At 45.6% G+C, this 27,520-nt stretch overlaps 1 protein-coding gene across 9 annotated transcripts in view; it reads left to right on the forward strand.

The window, feature by feature from the left end:
- The window catches only part of PTPN3 (protein tyrosine phosphatase non-receptor type 3), a 1,752,022-nt gene that overhangs the window by 1,677,365 nt on the left and 47,137 nt on the right, over positions 1 to 27,520 (forward strand). For all 9 annotated transcript variants that reach the window (XM_085606835.1, XM_085606836.1, XM_085606837.1 and 6 more), the window contains 2 exons: positions 2,775 to 2,920; positions 15,058 to 15,193. In XM_085606835.1, coding sequence (XP_085462961.1) covers positions 2,775 to 2,920; positions 15,058 to 15,193 — 282 coding nt within the window. The remainder of the gene's footprint in view (positions 1 to 2,774; positions 2,921 to 15,057; positions 15,194 to 27,520) is intronic.

The following is a 27,520-nucleotide window of genomic DNA, read 5'->3' on the forward strand; positions in this document are numbered from 1 at the left end:
CGGCCTGACTTTTGTTCCCCCTTTGCTTCTTTTTGTGTTGATATTATATATAGAGCCAGATACATAATTGCTGCTATTTATTATCATTCTTGAGTGTGGAAATGGAAAGGAGTCATGCTGCCCCGTGTTAGACCTGTCAGCCCTAGGGTGGTCTTACCCCGTTTTTTTTCCCTTTTCGCCTTATTTTTGCCACCATCTTTTTGTTGGACCTAGGCCTCTGGGTGCCTTACCACTGCCAAACAGTGCTGAGGTGCAGGTTCTCTCTCCTAATAAGATGGATGCCACAGGTCCCTGCTACTGCGGAGTGGCCATTGTACACACACGCACCTGTAGTTAGGATCAGGCTGGGACATACTGTTACTGTATCCTTACCGTCCCGCCTTTTTGTCACATAGACAGACATGGTATAAGCCCCTGGAACCTTCCAGCCCAGGGAGGAGTTGCACCTTGCCGCCTTTCAGGAGGGTCACCTGACCTAGGGGTATAAGAGGAAAGGAGGGAAACCTAGCTAGTCAGTTGGGGCACCACTGGACCTGGGGGAACCTCTGCCGGAGTATAGGCGGTTGGGCCTAGGGGGGAACCTACACTACTGAGACTGACTGAGCTTAACCCTGCTGTACCCAAGATAGCTGAGGGACTCTGCCAGCCTGCTGACCTTGCCCAGTGAGGGGGGAACCCAGGAAACAAACTCCAGTGTGCCGCAGGGAACCAGCCTGCCTCTTGTGCCTGCCAACTCAACCCCCACCCCTGCAAATTCCTGCAACCAATGCTTGCCCCTGACTGCCAGCGCTGAGAGAAGCAGCGCTGGCTACCTAACTTCTGGATCTCCACAACTAGCGCAGAGGAACCTGGTGCTGCTGCTGGGAAACCCCAGGTAAAGTGCTGTGTCCCTCCAAGTGCTGGATTGCCACAGATGGTTACCTTCTGCTAGCGCTGTGCCATCCAAGCGCTAGACTGACAGAATTTGCCTCCATTGCGGGCGCTGAGCTAGCGCGCTCGTGCTGTGCCCCCCTCTGCGCTGAGAAACGGAGTGCGGGCTGCCCAAGATCACCGCCGTTGCTCTGGGTACCTGTGGGTGGCGCTGTGCCTGCCAGGCATGTTGCCCCGAGTAGCGCTGTGGCCGGAGTCATCGCCGCGGCCCCCGGGGCTGCCCCAAAAGAAGATCAGGTGGTCCGGCCCGCCTCTGTGGCCCCTGTAGCCAGCGGAGGGCCGCCATGGTGGTAGCCAGGGTAGGCCGGAGGCGCAAAAAGTGAGCGTTGCGTAGCAACCGGGGCGCCGGCCGCGTCATAGGCCGCGCCCCCGGGACACCGCGCTCCCATTGGCTGCCGCGCCGTGGGTCGCTAGAGGTGACCGGAGCCCGCCCGGGCCTTGCAGAGGGCCGCGCTGGAGAGAGCGGCCCCCGGACTGGCCCGACCGGTTCTTACGGGAGATTGTAGGCCGAGATAGAGGCCGCCTTCACCAGTCCAGGCCCCGAGGGTCGAAGTGGGCTGACTGGTGAGGGGGCGGCCTACATCCTGTGGGGCCGGCGTTGCTGTGGGGCCTACCCTCCCCTACCCAAGACGGAGCGGTGAGTGTGGGGAAGCTGGGGGCCTGAGCATATGGCCAGAGACATCCGACACACGCGACCACGGGGAGGGAGTGGACAGCCCCTCCTGACTGAAACCCTGCCTGCATTGCCCTCGGCCTGGGGACTGCAACCAGCCATAAAATGGTTGCCTGAATGCCCTGGTGGTTTCAGGATGCTTAACTGCTGCCTAATTTGACACCACCCACGTATAAAGAACGTTGCCGGTATGATCCCCCTGCACAGGGAATGTCACTGAGATTGAATCCCTCCACTCAGAGTGTTGCGTTTCATGATTGGGGACCTAAACAATGTTTACCAGGTTCAATGTATATCTGCCATAAGGTCCTAGTTGCTTGAATGTACCGGAATGAATTTAGGCCTATGTTTTAACCTGCAATCCCCTACCTACAGTGACACTTGTTCTTGGAACGGTTATTGCTACTGCCCACTTTCCGGCTTGCAGTTCTCCTGCCCGGATGCACTTGAATGAATTTACGCATGTTTTGTACTGAAATGAATTTACTCTTGCCCTGAGATTATCTGCCCTATGTACGGAAATGAATTTACTGTTGCCCTAGGATTATCTGCCCTAATTACTTGCTCTTTCCTGAATGAGATAAAGGGTCTTGTTTTATAAATCAGCCTGGTGTGGTGTCCCTTCATTGCGTGCGCATTACTGAGTCAGTGTGAGTGTGTGCTGCACAACTGCTTTACACATTGCCTTCGGGTGCCTTCCTGCCTCGCGCCAAGCTACCGTGTCAAAATCGGTGACCCCGGTTCTAACAACCCTCCTTGTGCTTAACAGTGGTAAGAAATAGCATAATATGTTATACTCAGCACATCTCCATATAGGGTTTATGCCTGGTTAGTTTTTCATGTGTACTTGTTTTAATAGAAAATCAGTATGCAAGGGGTTACATTTTTGGAACATGTTAAAATTGCAGGTAAGAGATGTAGTGACTGTCAAGAGAGTTGTTTCCCTTCTAAATCAATAGTTACATATGATCTCTGAGACGGTTGGGTGTTTTACTCATGTCATTTTTGCTATACGGTGATAACCTCGACTGTGACCTTTACTTGGTAGTAATGAATATGTCAATATGCGTTTATTAGTACAGTTACGCAATATATATATATGTGTGTGTGTACATTCACAAAATATTAATTTGAGAGACTTTCTTAATCACAATATGACTTTTTTTTTTAGAGTGGTAAAGAGCATACTGTTACACATCTCCAGTACGTTGCATGGCCTGATCATGGTGTTCCTGACGACTCCTCAGACTTCTTGGACTTCGTAAACTGCGTGAGGGAAAAAAGAGCGGAGAGCGAACCAGTTCTTGTACACTGCAGGTAATTGATTGTTCATGCTTACAGGAATAAACCAGAAAAGCAACACTTTAGTGCCTTTACCTAAAAAAAAGAAATTATCTTCCCTATAATATTTAAGGAGAGGCATTGGAAAGTTTCTTCTTCTAAGAATTCCTGCGGCCAACTGAGTAGTACCCTATTGCTTTACAACAAACAAATGATGGACGGAATGCTGACAATGCAGACATTCTCCCCCAGTCAAGAGATCTGGGTTAAATCCATCGTTCTTTTGCCCACTACGCCACCCCAGTTCAGACATGGCCATATGCAAATCAGTCTTGACCCTGTGCCTCATGGGAACAGTCCAGCCCGAACTGCCAAGCCATGTCTTCCCTGGCCCGGAATCAAGCATCCTAGGACCGGTTTCTGGCTATCAGCTGTCATCAGCCAGGATAGCTTGACTCCAGTGGCGTAGTGAGCACGGGTCCCACGTCTGGGAATACCCATCCTAGGATGCTTGATTCCGGTCCAGGGAAGACATGGCTTGGCAGTTCGGGCTGGACTGTTCCCATGAGGCACAGGGTCAAGACTGATTTGCATATGGCCATGTCTAAACTGGGGTGGTGTAGTGGGCAAAAGAACGATGGATTTAACCCAGATCTCTTGACTGGGGGAGAATGTCTGCATTGTCAGCATTCCGTCCATCATTTGTTTGTTGTAGTACCCTATTGCTTCCACAAAGCAGGTCTAGCTTTCCCCCACTAATGTTTTCTCCAACATTCAAAAAGTATTGTATTCATCCACCCTTAGCAATATGTACATGTCCTTGCATCTGTTTCTAGTCAGAATTAGCTTGTGTTTTCATCATTAGGTAGTAACAAGAACTATGGTCCCTCCCCACTTTATGCCTGATGCCACAATAATTCAGAATCTTTAGTAAATAAGGTTCAAGTGGTTAGATACTTTATTGTAAAGCAGATAGATATTGTTCAAAGAGAGATAGTATACAATTTAGATCTGATAGATCACCAGTGGAAAAAAAGGAATGTCACGGAGCAGCTCACGGGAAGTTGTATTATTGCTGGTATCTCCTGAGGACTTTGAAGAGATTATTGACCAGCTTAGCCCCCAGGACCAGACAGGCCTTTTATTCCACTGGGCATTCCCCCACAGGGTTGGTGCTCCTGCCTTCTGTCACTTTCCCCAGCTCCCCTAGGTTAATTGCAACAGGCACAGATAGGCTTAAAGAAAGAGAGGGAGGGAGCTGAAAGGTTGAGAGAAATCAATCAGAGAGGGAGAAGAGGCAAAGAAGAGCAGAGAGAGAGCATTGATGGATGGAAAGGGAGCGACTGTGTGAGAAGATGAAAGGAGCATGGCTGGTTTGAGCTCTCTTTTGCCAGGAGCACTTTGGTTCCCTAGTCAGACCCCTTTGGTCTCACTCAGTGCCCAAGAGGCCCGTTCCCAACCAGTGTAATGAAGGACTGTACCCATCCATTGTTGGATATTACTTTAAAGCTGGTAAATACCTTAAACTTTATATAAAAATCTGCTATGCATTGGCGAAGAAGCAGACTTTAAAAGACTTGGGGGCTCGCGCTACCAGAGCCAAGGCTGCAAATACTTTGTTAGCACACGGAATCCCTGTTCTCGATATTTGTCAGGCAGCTACGTGGGTGTCACTTCATACCTTCACGAAGCACTGCTGCCTGGATTGTGAGGACAGTTGAGAGGGGCACTTTGTCCGCTCAGTCTTGCAGGACGTCTTGATTAAAGTCAGTTCGCAGCCCTTCCACTGAGGCATCTATTGCTGTGGTATCTATTCTAAGGTAAGGAATCTATGGTTAGATGTCTCTTCCAGAAGACCAAGTTACTTACCTTCAGTAATGGCTTTTAATTGTAGACTCTATCCAACCACAGATCCTTACTAACCCTCCCTTCCTCCCCACTTTGTAAATTGCACTTCCTCATATGGAAGGTCCTATTCGATCCATCACACTGGTAAAAAATAATCTGACGTGGCTCAGCTGGTGTGGGGGTGGAATGTATCATGAAGGAAACTGATGTCAGGGTGATGGACGGTGCCCAGATAAGCACCATGCACATCACATGAGACGTGGACGACGACGCGGAGCAGTTGGTGCCATCTACCATTGCGCAGAGACACTGCTCACGATTTTCGGGATTCAGTCCGATGCCTGGAGAATATTTTAAGGCAAGGAATCCGAGGTTAGATAGAGTCTCCACCAGAAAAGGCGTTACCAAAGCGAAGTAATTTGTTCTTTAGGGAAACGTTGTGCATCAATAATAATCAATAATAAGCAGGATCTTTTTCTAGACCTTTTTTTTGCAAACCTGAATCAAGATTGCATTCAGCCATGAGCAGTTTAAAGGGCAGTAGTAGAGTTGTAGTCCTCAAGGTAAATCTCCTAGAAGCCTTGGCAAGTAAAGGATACAAATGAAACTATCAAATCAAGCAAACTCCTTCCCATCATTTAATTTTTAGTCATAATTCCCACTCAATAAAACTTTTTAATAGAACATTCTTCTTTATGTTATTAACAGAAATATTTTTAACATTCAATGTATATCATAAATTAATTTTAAAAGCACATTTGTTTCCAGATTTAAGAGAATTCTTGTCAGACCTTAAAGCATACTGTAGAGATTTCCCAATACCCCCCCCCCCCACCTTCCCCCCCAAAAAGTATATCAAGATCAGAGTATGCTGTATACCTTATTTTCTGGGTGGGACGGCAGTATTTGGAAATCATACAGTTCTATTCAAAAATCATTTTAGAGTGTATGAGTGAGTAAAATATGGTTGAAAGATGAACTTTTGATGCTATTTTTGATGAATTTGTGTGTTAAGTATATGTTTTGTTTATAAATAAAAGAAAATAATAAAAAAATGTTTTTTTAATGATTGAGAACAGATGTGTCACTGACTCGTGGATCATAAATTAATAATGGGCAAGATTTAGTTTGATTTGGTAGAATTGCAGTTCACAGTAAGTATGTCCATAAAATGATAAATCAGAACAGTCATCAGTTCAGATTGCTTTGAAAGGATTCATGTATGTAATGAGAGCTCTATAAATGCTTACAAAGTTGGACAGAAAAGTTTTTTAATGTTGACTTCTGAAGAAAGACATGATTGTGGGTACAGTATAATGGTGGGAGATGGTCACTACATTGTTTAAAGGTCATTAGAGTAGAAGAACTACCCATATTTAAGGACTCTGTGCCTAAACTCTTCCTGTCTTCTTTCTCAATACCATAAGCATTTTTCGATCAATGTTTTTTTCTGCCCATGCCAGCTATGTCTTATATTTAAAGAAACTCGTCAGTTTTTGAGAAAGCCAGATTATATTTATGCACCTGGTAGAAGGGAGTAAAGCCAAGCAAGCACGTGTCTAATATGGCTGTACTTCTCTCTGCACTTCGTTCTAGCCTCAGAATCAAACCAAGTAAAGCTTCCGTTTTATCAGAGAGACAGTGTGTTTGGATGCCAAATTCATCAGTGCTTCTCTGGGTGTGTTTGTTTGCTTGGTTATATGCTTCCAGAGCATGCATTTTTTGTTCTCACTAATGATGTGTCCCAGGTAGGGAAGAACAGATGGATAGAAGGTAACAAGCAGACGCCATTGCCAGTAGTATGCAAAACCATTAACATACTGATCAAATGGTAAGTAAAGGTGACAGCTGTGCTCAGTTGGTCACTACTGATAAAGGTGTAATTTAGTTGTTAGGAACTAATTCCAGAGTAGCATGAATCATTACCAGCGATATCCCCAGAGACTCTGCTATTAAGCATTTTAGAAGAAGATTTGAAGAGTGGCAGACTTGTGTGGCCCTTGAAATCTGATGTAGCTTAAACGAATAGGGCATGTCCTCTCTCCAAAGCCTTGTAATCCTTCATGCTTCTTGGTAATAATAATGATCCTTGTGTTAGTCTCCACTAATAATCACAGAGTCCTTGGGTCTATTAGGCGACAGGTTTCAAAACAGTAATTCGGATTCTACAATTATGGTTTCAGAATCTGATTGGGGGAAATAGCCTGCCACCACCATATAAAAACCCTTTTCAAATCAGCAGCTTTTTGATTTCTATGACTAACCGCAAAGTTAAGAGACAAGATATTAATACATATACTACAACATGTAGAGAGTGAGCATAAAATTAGCCTTACTAAACCAGAATTCATTTGTTCTTTGGTAGGCGTAAATGGGAGATATTCAAATATTGTACAATTCAGAATTATCTATTTTTACAAAAGTCAAGTCTCTTACACGCTAAGGATGGCAAATTGTTGAACAAAGTGTATGTAATGTAGGTTAGATAATGGTTTACTTGGGCCTGCAGCATTCTGTGACACAGTGAAGAATTTGAATTCACGCAGCTAGGAATGTTGACAATTAAAACATTGAAGCTTCTGGCAACAATGTCCAATTATTTTCTTCTATACAATTGTCACAGTGATGTGTCTACTGCAGTTTTGGAAAAGCCATTTATTAATAGGTACAGCCGTATTCACTCTTGGACATGCAATGGCATCTCAAAATAGTGTGCATTTCAGAACTTAAAAGTTCTTCCTAGAACTGGCTTGCCTTTAATGTCGATTACTGCCAATTGGGCCTTCCAAAATACACTTTATACAAGTTTAAAGACTAATCTACTCCACTCCTGCCAGTGGAGAGTTCAACGAGTCATTGTGACTTTTTGAAGTATTGACATCTCTGATACCTCGCCTCACCAAGGAGCACACAAACCCTGTATTTAGAAAGGTCTATTGCTTCTGTTGACTCACGCACATAATTCATTTTACCAGGGTCAAGTCGCGGCAAAGGGAGAAATCACATGTTTAACCAATCACATTAAGGAAAAGGCTTGAGACACTAATCTCACTTTTGCTAACTTATTCAAATAATCATAACAGAAAGAAAAAGTATTAGCCATTCATCAATGGAATTAACGCAGTCAAATCATAATAAATTCAGAGTTCTATGTGCCTTTAAAAGACTTAATAAGCACAGCACATCTGTCAGCTACTCAGAGAGCAAGCCCTAAATATAGGAATAAACTACTAACATCTGGCTCTTGCTAAGTGCCAAGCAGACTGACATGAGGTCTATCTGATTCAAAGTCCAAAGCTAAAGTCTGTCTCTTTCCCAAATAACACATCTTTTAGTTTTAGAATGTTTTAGACAAAGAATGCACAGAATTTTCATAGCACAATATAACGTTTCTGAAATGTTACTTGCTCAGCACTAATCACATTATTATTTTAAAGTAACACATACTCGCATTGGCTAACATTGCACACTATTTGTTGCAAAGAGAAAATAATGTTTGTACTAATGAAAACACGAGTGAACAATAAGCTGCTTTTGCACATAAATAAATCAACATGCATACGGAGCCCTTGGCTAAGTAGTCTTAAAAATGTTACAAAATTAGAACATCCTCTCCTGGAGAAGCTAGTGAAATATTATTTTGTTACATGCAAGTAGAGACCATAGCATGCAGTAGAATCAAAATGATTTTCTGAAACAGAATGAAAATATGAACGTGCAGGACTCGGGCACAGAAGTAAACTAGCACTCTTTCAAATGCTGCAGCCTAGTCATGTCAAGCAAAGTCAACCTAAAATGTGCTGTATATTTTTAATTTGAAAATCATCTTTCACATGGGCATGGATGGGTCTGGACACCTGCTAGTTAAGTGTAATGCTTTCTTTTTTTGTTCCATCGTCTACTTCAGAGGGAATCTCTGGAATTCGATTTGGAAGTTCAGAACACCCATTACAATCTGGTGCGCTCTATCAAACAACCAACCATTATCCTTCATGCAGCCCTCTCAGAAACGTAATTTTTCAAAGAATATAAATATTCTGATGTGTTTAACAATCATGAGAGCTAACAGCCTAGTGCAGCTATGTTGTTCTGCATCTCGTGGTATCAAAAGAAAAAAATACCCACAATTCGAGTGACTCCATATAGAGGATCTTCAGTACAAACATCTACAGATCTTCCTTGTACTTCTCACAATTCTCTAATAGCAGGTGAGCTTGTTGAACATCTCTAAGATTGTCTTCTCTAGTGCTCTAAGAGTGCTCCCATAAGATGTACAGTATTTGACAAACAAGAGCAAATACATTTTACTTTGCTAGAATTTAAATTCATTTTGCTGACCGAACATGGAGGGTGTTCGGGCTCCTCATAACAATATCTCCTGTATTGCCTTCCTACTTTTTAGCACGTTGTACACAACCAAATGAGCAGACTGCCTCCTTATAAATATGAATAGGAAATGAATACTTAGAGCTTCCTTAAAGGACCAATGATCTTCTGCACTACATCAAGAGACTGGAGCACTCTTATACCTCTCATTCGAAGGATTGTCTAACAGCTCTAATAAATGCCAAAATGCAGTTCAATAAGAAATTAATGGATGATGCCACATTATACTTATTAAAATCAAGCGCAAAATTCTATGGAGGTACAATAAGGCAGGGAAAATACTTGCCAACTATTTAAAAGTTAGACATAAATTGAATATTGAGTCTATTTATGATGAAAATTCTGATTTAAAATTTAAAGATACTGATATTTTGACTGAATTCTCTCTTTTTTACAAATCATTATATACATCCGAAACAAATCCCACAGACCACTCCTTGGTGCATTTCTTTTCTAATATGCAGAGGCCCCAACATATTCCTTCGGATTTGTCCTCTCTAGAGTTAGACATCACGCAACATGAGCTCTTAAAAGCCCTTCAACACCTTAAAAAGGATAAAGCACCAGGTCCAGACGGCTTTACTTTTGAATTTTATGTCCATTTCTCTGCACTTTTATTGCCCAAACTACAATACCTAATCGACTCCTTTTACGCTTTACATAATTCCTTTGGTTCTTTTTCGGAAGCACATATCTGTCTTATTCCCAAGAAAGGCAAAGACTCTAAATTTTGCAAAAATTACAGACCTATATCCCTGGTCAACATTGACTACAAAATCTTTTCTAAAGCGCTGGCCATAAGTTTAGATTCCTATCTGCCAAAATTGCTAGGGAAAGAACAATCTGGCTTTGTCAAGGGACGAGTTATAACAGACAATACATGACTTTTGTTTAATGTTTTATCGAAATCTTCACACATGAAACAGCCCCTTGCAGCAATAGCATTAGATGCAGAAAAAGCATTTGATAGAGTTGATTGGGCTTATTTGTTCTATACCCTTAGATGGTTTGGCTTTGGTCGTAAATTTCTATCATTAATATCTCTCCTTTACTCTAACCCTCGCGCGGCAGTACTATTTCTAATATTCCAGTCATTATTCCCGCTAAACTCAATAGGAGGGTTGACTCCATCCTTTCTTGCTTTTTATGGAACAATAAAAAACCTCAAATGTCCATGCAAAAACTAATACAACCTAAAACAGGAGGAGTACATTTTCCCAACTTTCAGGCATATCGGAAGGCATTTCTACTGCGTCAAGCCTCTTCTTGGTTGCTCGATTCCGCAGCAGAATGCCCTTTATGGACTTCAATTGAGCATCTCTTTTTAACTCCCTTTTCCTTTCATGAGTACCTCTCCTTCTCTAGAATTCCACAGAGCCTATCCACTCCCATAATCAAATTGACCTCCAAACATCTTGAGTCACTTTACCCTTCCACTCACAACACTAGAAATTCCTTCCTTAATTCAACAATTTGCCACAATAAGAATTTGCTTAGTCAGAATAAACCCTTCTATTGGAAGTCTTGGAGACAAAAAGGAATTCTTTGGGTCCAGCAGCTATTTTCACATGTGGACTTTCTGCCCTTTTCCTCGCTTAGCCAACTATTCAGTTTACCTGCCTCATTTAATCATAAATATACTCTTCTCAAGAAAGCTGTGATGCACACATATACCCAACTACCTAATACACCTGACATTCCTACTACTCCGGACATATCGTCACGACTTCACATTCTGTTAAAAAACGCACCCAAAGCGTCCACCTTATACAGGCACTTACAGGGCTGTGATATAATCAGGCAGAAATCTAAAATAAAAGAATACGCAAATCATCCAGAGCAGCCAATACAACGCAGACACAATTTTTTATATATAACAGGCTATTGTTAACACCATCTGTTCTGAGTAAAAGGTTTGGGACTGTACCAGATACATGTTGGACATGCTAATCCTCTAATGCTGATTTATTTCATATGTTATTCTCCTGCCCTTTGGTTTCAGATTATCCTGATTTATTAAACCAAATTTCCTTTTTCATTTATTCATATTTTTTTAGGAAGTTTATCACCTATTTGGGAAAATGTCACTCTTAGCGTTAAAGTTATTGATTTACTATTAGCAGTGGCATTTCAGCAAATTACCATAAATTGGAAGGACTCAAAGAAAATCTCTTACAGAGCCTGGTGGTATGCTGTTTGCCATAATCATAGATGAGACACCTCCTTTGTATACCCTATACATATGGCAACGAAACGTTTAGATTTGTGGTCTCCTGTGACAATATATCTTGATGTAAGTGCCATACGCTGTTCCCAGATACAACCTGTTGGAGAGTAGGGTCTGCTTTCTATGTTCACCCCCACTTTTTGCTTTTGCTTTACTGGTTTTCGACTTAGATGTGGTTGTGGGCCTGCTAATCAGACCCACAGCCCTGCTTTTCTCTCTCTAAATTGATACTATGTACTTTAGGTGCATAACCCATTTGGATAGGATCACCTTATTGGCCCCTGTACAGTGTACCTTAGGTACCCAGGGCATAGGTGTACCCTAGGCCTACCAGGGGCTGCAGCATGTATTATGCCACCCCTGGCCTGGCCTTCCATTATGACACAACTGGCTGATCACTCAGCTGGGGCAAGGTAGTGTAATCACTCTTTGCTTAGGTGTAGTCTTCCTATACCTAACTTACATATAGACACATGTGTACCTATCAGCCACTCCTATGGCAGGCCTTAACAATCCTGGAGGCAGAGTGCTTGGTAACATGTGAGATGGTGCTCTAGCATGAGCTGAGCCTGTCTGCAGCTTTCGGAACCATGTCCTTATAGCTGTTCTATGATATAGCCTACCATATACTCTTAAAGTGCCTTATAATCTTAAACGGTTATGGTAACTATGGTTTGGCTTTATCAAAACATGTTGTGTAAGGTGTCTAACACTTTGGAATAATACCCCCATCCCATTTCTGGGGATGAGGATATTATCCCTCCCTTCTAGAGGGAGAAGACATGTTGTAACCTACTTACCCGGTTAAAGTTAACCAGAGCCACAGCATCACAAAATGGATGCTGCTGCCACAGACACGAGTCTGACCTCCTGCTGCTGGGAGTGATCCCGGCAAGGGAGGCTTGGACAATAGGTTTCCTGCCTTGGGAGGTGCGAGCACCACCCCAGACAGGCCTTAGTGTATTGGGGCAGGGAGGGATGAAAAGAATGAGACATGCCCGGGGCACACAAGGTGTCCTGTGCATAGTCCAGTTCAAACCGGTGCTGGGGCACTCCAGCCCCAGTCCTGACACGAAACTGGACAAAGGGAAGGGGGTGTAACCACCCCCCTCCCAGGTCCCACCCATAAGACGTGACCTAGCAGGTAACCCAGCCCCCCAGATTTGGATAAGAGTGGTAGCTGGGCCCCAGGAGATTAGATTATCCTGAACCTGCAACTTGAACAGAAACTCTGGACCTTCGACATTCAACGAAAGAAGAAGACTGAAGAATCTCCCTTGTGGCCAAGGAGTGGCTACCCTGTGCAAACAGGCACCATCAAGAGACTACCCTTTGCTTTGCTGAAGTTCTACGAGGGACCGACTGCAGAGCCCGACCAGAGCCTTGACTTCCAGACTTCTCCAACCCTGATCCACATCCACAGCCGAGCTGAGATCCGTGGAGGCGACAAGAGACGTGGGACCGGCTACCTGGGAAAAGTGGCTAATATCTTCCAGCGCAGCTTCTGAGGCACCCTCGAAGTTGTGCACCGGGGATTGAGAAGCCCCAACCCCAAGCACCATCTGCACCGATGATCAGCCCCCCACACTACACGAGTCCTGCGTGGGGCCCTTCTGCGTTTTCCTGCTTGCCGCGTCTGTCCGGTTGCTTGCCCGTTGGTTAGTGGCCTTTGTGACGACGCATCCTGAAATCTTCACCACTGGTTTGGCTCCTCCAGACTGGCTCCCGCTTGTTTGCAAAAGAGAAGCACCCCAGACCTTCCTGGTCTGCACCAGAAGCAAGTCCTCTGTTCTTCGTGGGTTCCGCTTGCCAAGGCTTGGTGAGTCCTAGTTCGACTTAGACGCCGCCGTCAGCAAGAGCCTTCGTGGGACAGCTCGTCTCCTGGTCGTCCTCGACGTCTCCTGGTCCCCGTGGCTGCAGCGACAAGCTTCACCTTCACCTGCAATCTTCACGACATCGCCTGGTTCCTTCCTGGTTCCACGTGGTCACTGGCTAGTGACCTTGACTCTGTCCCTTCTGCTTGCAGGTCTCCTCTCTTCTTGATCCCAGCCTTGGGATCCACCGGACACTCTTCACTGACTGCCTGTCAGCAACTTTCCTTCAGGCATCCATAGAAGTCCACGACGAAACCCGACGCAAGTTCACACCTATGCACCCGCAGCCCGTGGGCTAGGTAACTTGGGTACTTCGGTGCTCACAAGGGTAGTGACTATCCTAGGGTCTAGTTTCCGAGTCTCGACTCTCTAGCTGCTTCAGAAGTGTCCTTAAACTGTTTATTTCAGAACTGTACTATTTCTATCGACTATACGCATTACGCGTGAGTGTTTCCACTCTGCACCTGAATCCCGTGGGCCTCCCACTTCCTAACTGTTGCTAGTGTAGTGTAGCCCCAGCGATTCCCTAGGCCTAGGCCTATTCTATTTCCGTGACAGTGGTCCTTATACCACTTCTTTAGTATATGGTTTGCGTGGCCCCTAGGGCCTAACTGTATTACTTACCTGTGTGACTTAATGTATGCATAAATAAGACTGTGTTGTACTTACCTCTAATCTCATAAAGAGTGCTGAGGGTTTGACTAGAATAAATACACTTTATTTTATATATATATATATCTGTTGTGGTGTCCTTTCATTTGGTATTCAAGGGATTATATATGTTATCACAGCTGGCTTCACATGCCATTCAGAGTTTAGCCTAAGACTGCTCTTGTCCATGCTACCACTAGGATAGCTGGTCTATAAGGTTGACTTTACAACCAATCACCATAAGGGTTGTTTGGACTGATATAAGGTGTACACTAGAACTAGTGACATCATACATCAGGCCAACTTCTCACACAACCATCTCAGCAAGAAGTTCTTAAACCCCCCTGATTCCCCCAATTGTTCCTAGGAGTTTGTATAGTTCACTGTTATTCATGTTTTACTTCTACTGTTTCCCTCTATTTATTTCTACTTCTTATATATATATCCGATTCATGAAAATTTAAAGGAGCAGTTTTTCAATGTAATTTTCAATGTATTTTCAATGTAATGACAAGTGTTTAAGATTAAGTACTATGTATTGACACCTATATTTTTATCAATAACATTTCTTGAGCTTAAAAAGAGCTTCCTTAACCCCTTCCATGCACATGACGAGCTGAGCTCATCATGAGTCACAGTGGAGCTGTGCTCATGACGAGCTGAGCTCGTCATAACGGCCTCAGCCTGCCCACGTGCGATAAATTCCCCGCAGCTCCACTGTGAGTCATGACGAGCTGAGCTCGTCACGAGCACAGCGGCGCCGCGGTCCTCCCCCCCGCACAGTGGGACAATTACCCCCGCAGGGAAGGGGTTAAAGGAAGGGATAACATGACATATGCTAACAAATATATACTAGTTGTGTGTATTTTGGAAGGGCAAGAGCCGGGTCTCTCTGAGTGGTTGAATTTCTTTTCGACTGATGGGGGTGGTGGTGTTTGTGTCCCTGTCAGTTTTCAACAGTGTTGTTCGAAAGTTCACTCATTAATTTAACCAACATTAAACTTGGGACAAGCCAGAATTTCAAACGGTATAGTGAAAGTTGTGACACAATCATGTTCACAAATAAGTTGCATGCTACGTCAGATAGTGTAGCCTGTGGCGGTTCCCCGGTGGTCAAAAGCTGCTCTAGAGATATGTGTTTATGACTCTTGCCTGCTAGCTTCATAACCTTTACCATGATTTTACAGCGCTGGGATTGGCCGCACAGGTGTACTGGTTACTATGGAAACTGCCATGTGTTTAATTGAAAGCAATCAACCTGTTTATCCACTGGATATTGTGCGACAGATGAGGGACCAGCGTGCCATGATGGTGCAAACATCTGTAAGTAAATATAACAGAAATGTTATGCTGTAGCCCATTAGTCAGTGCTTTCTTGGATGCTACTGTTGTCAATAAATGTGTTTGTGATTTTATCATATAGGCCAGCAAGTCACCCTCAGTTACAAATTTACATTATTATCTCATTTGGCAATTTGACTTTTCTTCTAAGGTTTGTTTTCAGAAATTTCTGTGCAGTTCAACCCCTTAACTTCTGAGTCTTTTCCACCCCAGGGCTGAGCCCTATTTTGGCTATTTGGGGTACTTCACGCTTGCACCGCTATAAAAACAATTCCACGTCCGGTATCTACGCCAAATAAGTATCCTTTTTTCCCAACATCATGGGGATTCTGAAGTTACCCAGGGTTTGTAGATTCCCCTGGAAGGGACTGAGAAAATGGGTAAAATATAGCTAAATTAAAAGATTTGGTGGAAAAATGGGAAATAGTGCTCGTCAAAAAAGTGCTGTTTTTTTAACTTCAAAATGGCATCAATTAAATGTTTGCGTGCTAAAATCACTGTCTTCCCAGCTTTCTGGAACATGCAGAGCTCTATCAGACAAACAATTTTGTACCACAGTTTTGCCATTTTGTAAAATTTTTGTCCTTTCAATCTACTTCTAGTTTGTGTTGAAAACGGATATGAAGTCCATGGGTGGTGCTGGAAAGGTTTACATTTCTGCAAAGGAGACAAAACTGAATTCATCACAGGGTCCTTTTGTAGATCCTTCAAGTTTTCCCACAGAAGCTAACTATTGAAATAAAAAAAATATTACACATGAGCAGGAAAAAATAATTATTTTTTACAACGTTTTCATTTGTAACTTCTTGTCACCATGACCAATTTGCAAAAGCAGTATACCGTTACATATGCTAGACCCTTCTGGCTGTGGGGAAATATAGAGTTTGTAGGTTCTCCAAGAACTCATGGTACCAAAAACCAACAACTGACCTGCCCCTGAAAATAGTTTTTCATTGTATACCGACGATAGAGCAATTCATATGGTAAAATTTAAAAAGTAAAAAATGGGTATTAAGGAAACCAACTTGCAAAATGTCTTCTGACAGATTGACTATCATTTGGAAGGCAAAAATGCAGAGAAATCAAATTGATAATAACAAATATTCTACTATTCTGTATTCCCACAGGTCTTCTGATAAACGCCCAATACACCCCAAAATGCAACCGGAAGACATTATATTTTACCCATTAAAATCCATGCTTTTTTTTTACAATGTGGGTAGCTGCGAATTTTCGGCCCTAGTTCAGCCACTACCTAGGAAAACCTACCATACCCAGACATTTCTGACTTGCATGGCTCTCACCAGATTGTTTTAGCCAAAGGGCCTTGGAAACCTTAAACTTAAAATAGGATCACACATATTTCCTCATTTTTCTGTGATGGAAAGTTATGGAATCTGCACGGAGTCACAAATTTCCTAACATCCAGCATTTCCTCAAATCCCCTAAAAAAATAGTACCTCACTTTTGTGGGTGGGACTAGCCCCCGTGAAAGCAAAGGGCCCAATCAGCAACATGGATGTATCAACTTTTTCCGCTGAAAACGACTTTTTTGCAATTTGGTTATCTTTGTGTTTTTTTGGGCTCAAGCTCACCTGGCACCTTGTTTGAGAATCCTACTAAAGCTACACCTTTCTGAAAACTAGAGCCCAGGGTGGCATGACGTGTGTGGCTCTCAACAGGTTTTTTTACCCTGAAGCCCTTGCAAACCTGAGTCATTGGCCAAAAACTCAGATTTTCCTCACATTTCTGTGGTTGAAAGTTCTGGAATCTGTGGGGATCCCACAAATGTCCTACCACCCAGCATTTCCTCAAGTCTAAAGTTAAAAATGGTACTTCTCTTGTGTTGGTGGGCCTAGTACCCGCAACTGGAAAGAGCCTATAAAGCAACATGCACTCATCAGCTTTCTCCACTGAAAACCAACCCTTTTTGTTGCAATTGAGGTAGCTGTGGGGCACCTATGGAAATCTACAAAACCTTCACATCTCTGAAAACTAGATAAAATGGGGAGTCCAGGTTGTTGCATGTGTGGATCTCAAGAGGTTTTTCACCAAGTTAATGAAACGCCTAGACCTGGGCACACGTGAACTGAAGTATCAACCTTGATAAGATAATGTCAATGTCCACTATAAGGTAATGTCAATTTCCACAATAGAAGAATACATGATAGTGTTCAAGATTTATTCATCAACAGCAAACGAAAAACCAGCCAACACGTGTTTCGTCGCTTATCGGAAATGCTCCTGCGACTTCCTCAGGGCTGAATGTGGAGTAGATAATAAAGAAAATTGTTCTGCCAGTGATAATTCCAACCCGGCTGGTTAAGGCTTCAAACGCCAAATCTAAGTAAAAATGGTGTCTTTAACCAGTGCGGTCGAATCAAGGAATTGGTGATTTGACCCTATAATCAGAAACCGTAGCGCGTGTGTTCGAAACTGCAATGAGGTTGACGTTAAGCAAACGTATATGACAGCGGGTGCTCTGTGATGTCTATGCCGCCTGTGAATCAAGATCCTCGTGGCCCGTTGCAAATCGATTCCTGAAGCGTGTGCGCTCGCAAGTGCTCGTGGTCTCCCCTGTAGCACGTTGTCTCCGAGTGTGGGTTTTTCACCCAGAAGCCTTTCAAAACTTACATTTTGGGTAAACACATATTTTTCTCACATTTCTATGTGGAAAAGTTTCGGGAGCTGCGGGGATCCTAAAATTTCACACCACCCAGCGTTTTCTCAAGTCTCCCATTAACTACAGTACCCCACTTGTGTATGTGGGCCAAGAGACCACAGCAGAAAAGGCCCTAAAACTTTAAGTGGAAAGATCAGTGATAGGGGTAGCTGCAGTATTTGGGGTCAGGCATGGCCGCCATCCTTGAGAACCTGCCAACCATAAGCATTTTTGAAAAGTAGACACCTAAGGAATTCCAGGATGGTGTGCCTTGCATGAATGCCACAATGTTTTCTTACCCACAATGCCCTGTAAGCCTCAGAGTGTGCCGAAAATCACACACTTTCCGTGCATTTTAGTGCTGGACGCTTCAGAAATGCACAAAATTTCTACCACCCAGCATTATCCAACTTGTCCCAATAAAAATGCTGTACTACTTGTGTGGCCTGGCCTAGTACCCGGACGGGAACAGATCAAACCAAGGTCAATGGAATGGGAATCAAAACGAGGGACCCCCACTGAGCTTGATTCGATTCTACCAAGAATTTGTTTGAAAAAGACTTCGCTGGAAAGGGGTAGACTTTCCCTTCTCCAACAATGCCTTCCTCAAACATGGGGAAACGTCCTATTCCCTGAAATCCCCATTGGATGCAGGAACAGTCTACTGGCCAGCTCTTCCTCCACTCTGGTGGGGGTTTGTGACGCCCGCAGCGAACAGTTAAATATGTCCCGTATGGCACATAAGCTCCCGATTTATGCAAGGGCTCTTCCCGTGGCAAACCATCCCAAACTATCGGTCACGCAGGAAAAGAAAATGTATGATCTCTTAGTAGAGATGGGAATGACCACCTTGGGTACCATATTCTCGCATAATAAATTCATTAGCTTGATAGACCCGTCACTTTGTACCCACCAGTCCCCTTTGAAGAAATTTGTGTATATGCGACTGTGCACAGCTTTGCGGACATTATACACTACATTTCCAGAAGAACCTCAGCAATCAAACACACTACAAATTCTATTAACAGCACCTACGCGCCAGAATTTGGTGACGCGCCTATACAACGCGGCCCAAGAAGAACAGGCAGAGAGGTCAAATAGAGCGTTGCTCAGATGGGAAGCAGCTCTAGGTGAGAGAATAGAAGAACAAGACTGGCAGTATAGCTGCACGCAACTCACTCTGCTTACGTCAAACTGCAACTTGCGGATTATTCATTTTAAATTCCTTCATCAATTATATTACATGCCGACTAAGCTGCATAGTTTTGGTCTTAGGGAGACAGACAGATGCCAAAGATGCAACGCTGCAGGCGCGGACTTCCTACAAATGTCCTGGTCGTACCATCAGTTACAGGAATACTGGCGAGAAGTCACCAACACCCTCACTGCAGTGCTATCGGAGCAGATTCCCAACACACCTCTAGTGTGTCTGTTAGGCGTCAGGAAGCATAAATGCGCACGACGCAGGAAATTCTTAGCGGTCGCACTACTACTTGCTAAGAGACGAATAGCTATACGCTGGGGGAGCAAGAGACCACCTAGGCTTTAAGACTGGATAACGGACATGACATATTGTAAATTAGAGACCTATGCAGAAGACATCCCACAAACCTCGAGGCCCAGATCTTTCTGGGAACCACTTGTTCAATACCTGCAGACGACCGAAGAACCCGATTCCATAAAATGACCTATATGAACGCAATAGAGACACACACATGTGGCTGCAAAAAGAGATAAGGCAGTGGGGGCAGATACAGATCTAATGTATACGAATTAGGGAGGGGGGTAATTCTTTACCAATGAAACGGTGTGCCAGCTGTCATACAAAGTGAATCGCAAAGTGACAAATGTATAATATTGGATGTCGATTGTAATCTCGAGTGCAAAGGAAATGTTATATTTCAATACTATGTAGATACACAAAGTAAATGTAACTGCTGGTTGGATAAAAAAAAATATTTAAAAAAAAAAAAAAAGTGTCCCGTATGCACCAAGTATGATTTTCAAGTATTTCAAGTAACTCTTCAGAGTTTAAATAACTGACAGCTTGATTTTTTGACAATACACAGTTGGAGCTGCACCACATGCAAACAAACAAATTAACTCAGACAATGTCAGAAAACAGTGTAATATGACACATCCTTTTAAATAATAGTGTCTATACAGTCCTTAGTTTGTAGTTTCTTCAGCCAACGCGTTTCGTCCATTTAAAATTGTACTTCTTCAGGGCAGTAAATGCGTCAAACACCTATGTCAATTCAAACTGAGGGTTGAAGAAATGGAGGGGACTGCTGCGAGTGATAGCCAGGGGACAACAGAGAGCGTGAAAAGTAACACAAGGGGGGCAAGGACTACCCGTTGTTCTCTAAGACCCGCAAGACTGCGAATTTAGAGCTTTTAGGAGTTGGAGCTAGTAGTAACTCTGATCAGTTAATCACGACATCCATATCCGCTAGCCTAAGCAAAACAGTGCAGAAGCTTGATCAACCCTCACTCCAGTCTCGGATTGACTCGGAACAAAATGTAGCTTCATCTATTTCAAAATCTCCATCAAAAGTAGCTTGTGAACAACAAGGGCCAGAAGGTACAAGTGTGGTAAGTATGCTCCCCCATCCCAGTCTAAGAAAGTAGTTGGTCAGGGTGTTCCATCGACTATTTCACCCTTGTCATGTTTTGGTCCGTTATACATAAATCCAACTACAACATTACAGTTACACTGTCTTTTAGAGACTATCCTGGCAGAAATCAGAGACTTGAAGGCACTACAGGCTCAAGAAACAACTGCAATACCTCAGAGACTAAACAAAAACATTAGCTAATGCAACAGGTCCCAGAGTGAGTCAAGGAAGTAGAGCAGAGAATATTCTATTTAGAGGATCGCTTTTTCATTTGGGATAAGTATATTGATGTTATTCAAAAGAAATTACAGGCCTCACAGAACAAAATTGATAAATTGGAAAACTATGCAAGAAGGTCCAATATGCGTTTCGTTAGAATTCTGGAGGGGTTAGAAAGGGGCCGCAAGAGTCCACTGTAGCTTATAGAAAAACTGATCAAAACACACATCCATTAGAATGCTCTGGCTGATCTTACCATTATGCAGGCTCACCGGGCCCTCGCTCAACGCATATCCAATGCTAAGTATCCGCAAACAATGATTGTCAACTTTCCAGATCACCGTATATCAAGACGTTTTTTTTTGCTTCCTGATAAAACACAGATTACGTTTTTTTCAGATATATCAGCAGTGGCTGCTTGCCGTCGTAGAGACATATCCTGGGATTGATTGGTCAATTTAAAGCTGCTGGGGCACAGGCCTAAATAATGCAGCAATCTAAATTGAACGTTTTATTTGAGGGCCAGTCCAAATTATGTGTTACACTGGAAGAGGTGCATACAGTTCTTCTAAAGGTTCTTCTAAAGCCATAAGTTAGAGCCCCAGGAATTCTGGGATGCGAATCCTCACTATCAAAGAGCATATGTAGCACTTGCTATTTGTGGTACTATGTATTATGCATTTGCACTTTGTATTTTTAAGAATAAGTTGCACTTCGATATTCAAGAGATTTTCCCAGTCAGTAGGTCTAAAATGAGGTTAATGGTTATGAGCTATTTTTAACCTTCTTCATTGTTATATTCAGCACTTTTCACTAGACACTTTGTTGCGACTGTGGATTCACATCGATATGATGTATATGTTTCAGTTGGTACGCTACACTTTATACACTATTTCACTTAGATTCTTTCCCAGTTACTGACGTCAGGAATGCCAGCGATTTCATGGACATTCAAGAATTCTTCCCAGTTAACAGGTTTAATGCTGCTGAACAATTTTTAACTATTTTCATTGTTATATCCAGCACTTAACCCTTTTGTTCTATGCACTTTATCTGTGTATTTGTTAATTCTAATTGAGATGATTCGTATACAATAGTTAGTATGTTGCACTTTATATATTATTGTACTTAGATTCTGCAAAAGGTTCTGGAAAAAGTTCTTCAAAAGCCATGAGCTAGTGGCCCATGTGCCGCTGGGATGTGAATCCTCACTAACAAGAAGCATATTTGGCAATTGACATTTGTGGTATTGTGTATTCTGCATTTAACAATTTGACACTTTGTATCTAGCATTTTGTATGTTGTGAATACGTTGCATTTGGACATCTAAGACATTCCTCCAGTCAGCAGGACTAAAATGAAGTTAATGATTCTGCTCCACATTTAACTTTTTTGTTTGCTACAGTAGGCTTTAAGCACTTTTCACTATTCACATTGTAAGTTGTATCTGTGAATTCATATCAATATGATGGATATACAACAGTTGGTATGTTGTACTTTATGCACAATTGCACTTAGATTCTTTCCTATTATTGGCTTCAATAATGCCAGTGATTTCCCTGGAAGGTGCTTTTCCTAGTATGACTTATTCCTCCTGCATGTTATCAGTTGTTGGGGGGGTGGGGCTTACCAGGAGCACAGGCAGGTGAAATTACATGGCACCTCGGAATTCAGGTTGGGCTGGTAGGGGAGATAGTGGGCTTACCTCCCCTTCAGATGGGGTGGGGGCGTAGGGTTGGGCGGAGGGTAGATCACAAGCAGGAAAAATTAGCAGGTATATAACCAAGTATTGTGTTGTTTTTACAGTTTTAGAGGCTCGGTTATGTTGGAATAGAACTTGTTTGAGGGGGTGATGAGTGAGAGTGCTAATATAGTCATAATCAAGAGAGGCGCCCGCCAGGGTTGCCCCTTATCTCCTATTTTATTTTCTCTGTTCATCAAGCCACGGGCTGTAAAGATTTGCAGTATGGAGGGAATTCACCCACTCATTCCACATTCCCAAAATCAAGTTATTTGCGGATGATATTATTCTGTATTTAAAACCAGATGAGGTAAATATACAAGGGGTATTCAATTTGATTAAAGCAACCTGAAAGAAACACATTAGTTATAGATTCCTTACCTTAGAATAACCCCCAGGCGTCTGACTGGATCCGGAAAGCTTTTTCATCAGCAGTACCTCTGTGCGTCGGAAGGTGGCGTCGGTCAGCTCCACTTCCGACGTCGTGGTCGCCGGGATGATGTCGCGGCAGCTACTTAGACGCCGCCCTCGCGCGCTGACGTCAGTTCTTTATTGTTCCGCGCCTGCCAGAGCAGATCAGGGAAGAGCGGTACCTCAGTCATTTTTTGACAAAGTTTTTATCGACTTTTGTCAACTTCTTGTTTCGAGTCTTCGATTTCGAACAGGTGCACGAGGGATGCCCGGTTTCAAGGTCTGCCATTCCTGTAACTAAGTGATGTCGGTGACGGATTTGCGCCGCGTGTGCCTCTTTTGACTGAACGGCGACCACGATCCCAAGTCGTGCTCCGACTGTCGGTTGATGGCGCAGAAGTCTTTGCGGGAGCAGTTCCGAAATGTGCTTGAAACCCAACAGTTGGCTCCGCCACATTCGAGGTCCCGGTCGAGAGGGAGGTCGAGGGACTGGTTGCGGAGCCACCACCATTCCGTTTCCAAATCATCGAAGTCTTCGCACTCGGGGTCGGGTAAGTGGAAGCATAAGAAGAAGTCGAAGAAGCATCTTCGCTCTTCGACATCTCCTCGTCGGTCGGCCGATCTGATGAGCCATGCGGGTGGTGCCACTTCCTCGGCTCCGCGCGCGGATCCCGAAGGGTCAATTCCGAGCTTCCCTCCCTTTCCAGGACCCAGGGCGACCCCCGCCATTCTTCGTACGTTCTACGAGGTGATGCATGCCATCTTTCCAGGACCGACCCTGCCGGCGCACCTTCAGGCCCCGCGGGCTCATGTCTTCGCTGCCAGCGACTCCGGCCCTGGCGCCGCAGGCCCCCCTTGGATCCAGGCTTGGATCCGGATTGGGCCTGTTGACCTCGTTACACCTCCACCGGCGTCGCTTCCTACGGCACCACTACCGCGTTTGGTGCAGGTCGATGTAGACACGGAGCCGGTCCGGTTTTTGTGCCCCTGTTCACTCCTGAGGTCCCTTTCCAACAACAGTGGCACCCAGAGGATGATGAGGAGGACTAGGAGGGGTCAGGTGACCCTTTAACTGACCAGTTAGATACTGAGCCGGACTGGAGAGAGGAACTGGGGGATGCCAGTGGTCATGACACTTCACACGACCTTGGCATTTTGTCTCCTCCTACCGTGGCTACGGAGGAGGGAGCATCCTATGCAGTGGTGTTGCGTAAGGCGGCCGAAGCTCTCAACCCCCCCTACGCTGGCGGTCAGGACTAACCTCCTGACTGAGGAGGTGCTTCAACCAGCAGCAAGCTCTTCGGAGCCCTTGCTGCCATTTAATGAGGCCCTCACTGATGTCCTTTTGGGCACATGGTCCAGGCCCAACACGGGTGTTCCCGTAGACAGGATGATCGCCCGACGCCACCGCCCTGCTCCGGGCGACCCCACTTCCCTCTCCCAACACCCCACCCCGGAGAGCTTGGTGGTCCAAGCCGCCACCTCCAAAAGCCCCTTCCCTACCTCTCCACTAGAAAGGGACTCCAAGAAGCTGGACCACCTTGGCAAGAAGATTTTCTCTTCCGCCAGCTTAGGACTGCGGTCCGTAAACACTGCATGTCACTTGGGCCGTTTTCGCACTCAGTGTGGGATGCGGTGGCGCAAGTGCTGCCTCAGTGTCCGGAGGATGCCCGGGCAGTGCTCTCCCAGGCTGTTACCTCTGGGAGAAATGCAGCAAAGTTTACAATCCGTTGTGGGCTGGACACCGCCGACTCACTGGCTTTTCAGGGGATGTCCAGATCACCTTGATGGACATGCCCTTTGATGGCCGTCGCCTTTTTGGCGACAAAGCAGACAACGCCCTAGAGCGCTTCAAGGACTCACGTGCTATGTCCAAGTCCTTTGGGCCTCTCCTCCCATCCGGCGCAGTCTACTTATCTCCCCTTTCATGGCTACGGAAGGGGTGCCCCGCTATGTCCCACCCAGGGCCACAGGCCACAGCAAGTTACCCAACCTTCGCGCGGCCGGGGACCTGGAAACAACCAGCGAGGTTCCGGGGGCCAGCGGGCGGGCCAGTCCACCAACCCCCCCACCCACCCCCTCTGCAGCAGCCTCCAAACCCTCCTAGTACGTCCTTTCAGGCCCATCAAACGCCAGTGGGCAGCATGATTCGCCATCACCTCCCCCACTTGCGCACCATCACTTCGGACAGGTGGGTTTTGCAGATAATCCGAAGGGGCTACTCCCTCCCCTTCCAGACTACCCCTCCAGCCATGCCACCGCGATTCCGCCACATGTCGGAGGATCATCCAGCCCTTCTTCAGCAGGAAGTTACGGCTCTCTTGACCAAGGGATGCATTGAGCGCGTTCCTGTCCCAGAAGTAGGCCGTGGTTGTTATTTCCACCACTTTCTGGTTCCCAAGAAGGACAAGGGCCTGCGTCCTATCTTGGACCTCGGGGACGTCAATCGCTTCCTCCGGAAGGAGAAGTTCAAGATGTTGACTCTTGCTCAGGTCTTGTCTGCCCTCGACCTGCAAGACTGGATGGTAACGTTGGACTTGCAGGACGCATATTTTCACATCCCCGTCCTGCCGCCCCACAGGCATTACCTACGGTTCACAGTAGGCAATGAGCACTTTCAGTTCACCGTGCTTCCCTTTGGCCTTACCAGCGCCCCTCAGGAGTTCACGAAAGTGTTGGCGTTGGTCGCAGCTCATCAATCAATCATTTGTAAAGCGCATTACATACCCGCGAGGGTCTCAAGGTGCTGGGGGGGGGGGAGGAGGGGGCTACTGATCGAACAGCCAGTTCTTGAGCATCCTCCTGAAGGTCAGCAGGTCTTGGGTCTGTCGTAGGCTCAGTGGGAGAGTGTTCCATGTCTTGGCAGTGAGGTGGGAGCAGGATCTCCCGCCGGTGTTTGTTCTTCGGATGCGCGGGATGGTGGCGAGTGAAAGATCGGCGGAGTGGAGCTGGCAGTTGGGGATGTAGAAGGAGAAACGTCTGTTGAGGTAGGCTGGGCCGGTCTTGTGGAGTGCCTTGTGTGCGTGGATGAGGAGCTTGAAGGATATTCTCTTGCTGGCGGGGAGCCAGTGCAGGTCCCTCAGGTGGGGGGTGATGTGGCCGTGGCGTGGTACGTCGAGGATAAGTCGTGCCGAGGCGTTTTGGAGGCGTTGTAGTCGTTTGATGAGCTTGGTCGGGGCTCCCGCGTAAAGGGCGTTTCTGTAGTCAAGTCTGCTGCTGACAGGGGCCTGGGTGACTGTCTTTCTTGTATCTGTAGGGATCCATCTGTAGATCTTGCGGAGCATGCAGAGGGTGTAGAAGCAGGAGGAGGAGACGGCATTGATCTGCTTGGTCATTGAGAGCGTTGAGTCGAGGATGATTCCCAGGTTACGTGCATGGTCGGTGGGTGTCGGGGCTGCTCCCAGTGCCGTCGGCCACCAGGAGTCGTCCCAGGCTGAAGGGTTGAAGCCGAGGATGAGGCCCTCCGTCTTGTCCGAGTTCAGCTTCAGACGGCTGGTCTTCATCCAGTCTGCGACAGCCTTCATTCCTTCGTGGAGGTTGACTTTGGCGGTGATGGGGTCCTTGGTGAGGGAGAGGATCAGTTGAGTGTCGTCGGCGTAAGAGATTATGTTGAGGTTGTGCTGTCGGGCGACGTGTGCGAGCGGGGCCATGTAAATGTTGAACAGTGTCGGGCTGAGTGAGGATCCCTGGGGTACGCCGCAGATGATCTCGGAGGTTTCGGACCGGAATGGGGGGGAGGTGGACGCTCTGGGTTCTGCCGGAGAGGAAGGAGGTGGTCCATTCCAGAGTCTTGTCTCGGATGCCTGTGGCGTGGAGGCGTGCGCGTAGTGTGCGGTGGCAGATGGTGTCGAAGGCGGCGGAGAGGTCTAGGAGGATGAGTGCTGCGGTCTCGCCATTATCCAGAAGGGTCCTGATGTCGGTGGCGGGGATGAGGGCAGTCTTGGTGCTGTGGTTGCTGGGGAACCCTGTGTGGGAAGGGTCCAGGATTATGTTTTCTTCGAGGTATCGGGTTAGCTGTCTGTTGATGATTTTCTCGATGACCTTGGCCGGGAAAGGGAGCAGAGAGATGGGCCGGAAGTTCTTGAGGTCTCTTGGGTCAGCCTTGGGTTTTTTCAGTAGGGTGTTGATCTCTGCATGTTTCCAGTTCTCTGGGAAGGTCGCAGTCTCGAGGGAGAGATTGATGAAGTTGCGTAGGTGGGGTGCGATGGAGCGGCTTGCTTTGTTGAAGACGTGGTGCGGGAAGGGATCTGACGGAGAGCCGGAGTGGATTGTGCTCATGGTCTTGACGGTGTCATCGACGCTCACAGTGGCCCAGGCTAGCAGGGGGTCATGGTCGATGGTGTGCGGAGGGTCTGTTGTGTTGCTGTCTGTCGGGTCAGTCTGGGTGTTGAAGCTGTCGTGGATGTCTGCTATCTTGCTGTGGAAGAAGGTGGCAAGGGAGTCGCACAGGGCTTGTGACAGCGATATGTTGTTGGAGCTGGGGTTGGAGAGTTCCTTCACGATGTTGAAGAGCTCCTTGCTATTGTGTGCATTGTTGTTGAGGCGGTCTTAGAACGAGGTTCTCTTGGCGGCCTTGATGAGGGGGTGGTGGTTGCAGATGTCGTCCTTGTGTGTTGCACGGTTGTCCGGAGTTTGCTCGCTGTGCCATTTCTTCTCTA

The sequence above is a fragment of the Triturus cristatus genome, chromosome 5_2 (genome assembly GCF_964204655.1).
Source record: "Triturus cristatus chromosome 5_2, aTriCri1.1, whole genome shotgun sequence".
Lineage (NCBI taxonomy): Eukaryota > Metazoa > Chordata > Amphibia > Caudata > Salamandridae > Triturus > Triturus cristatus.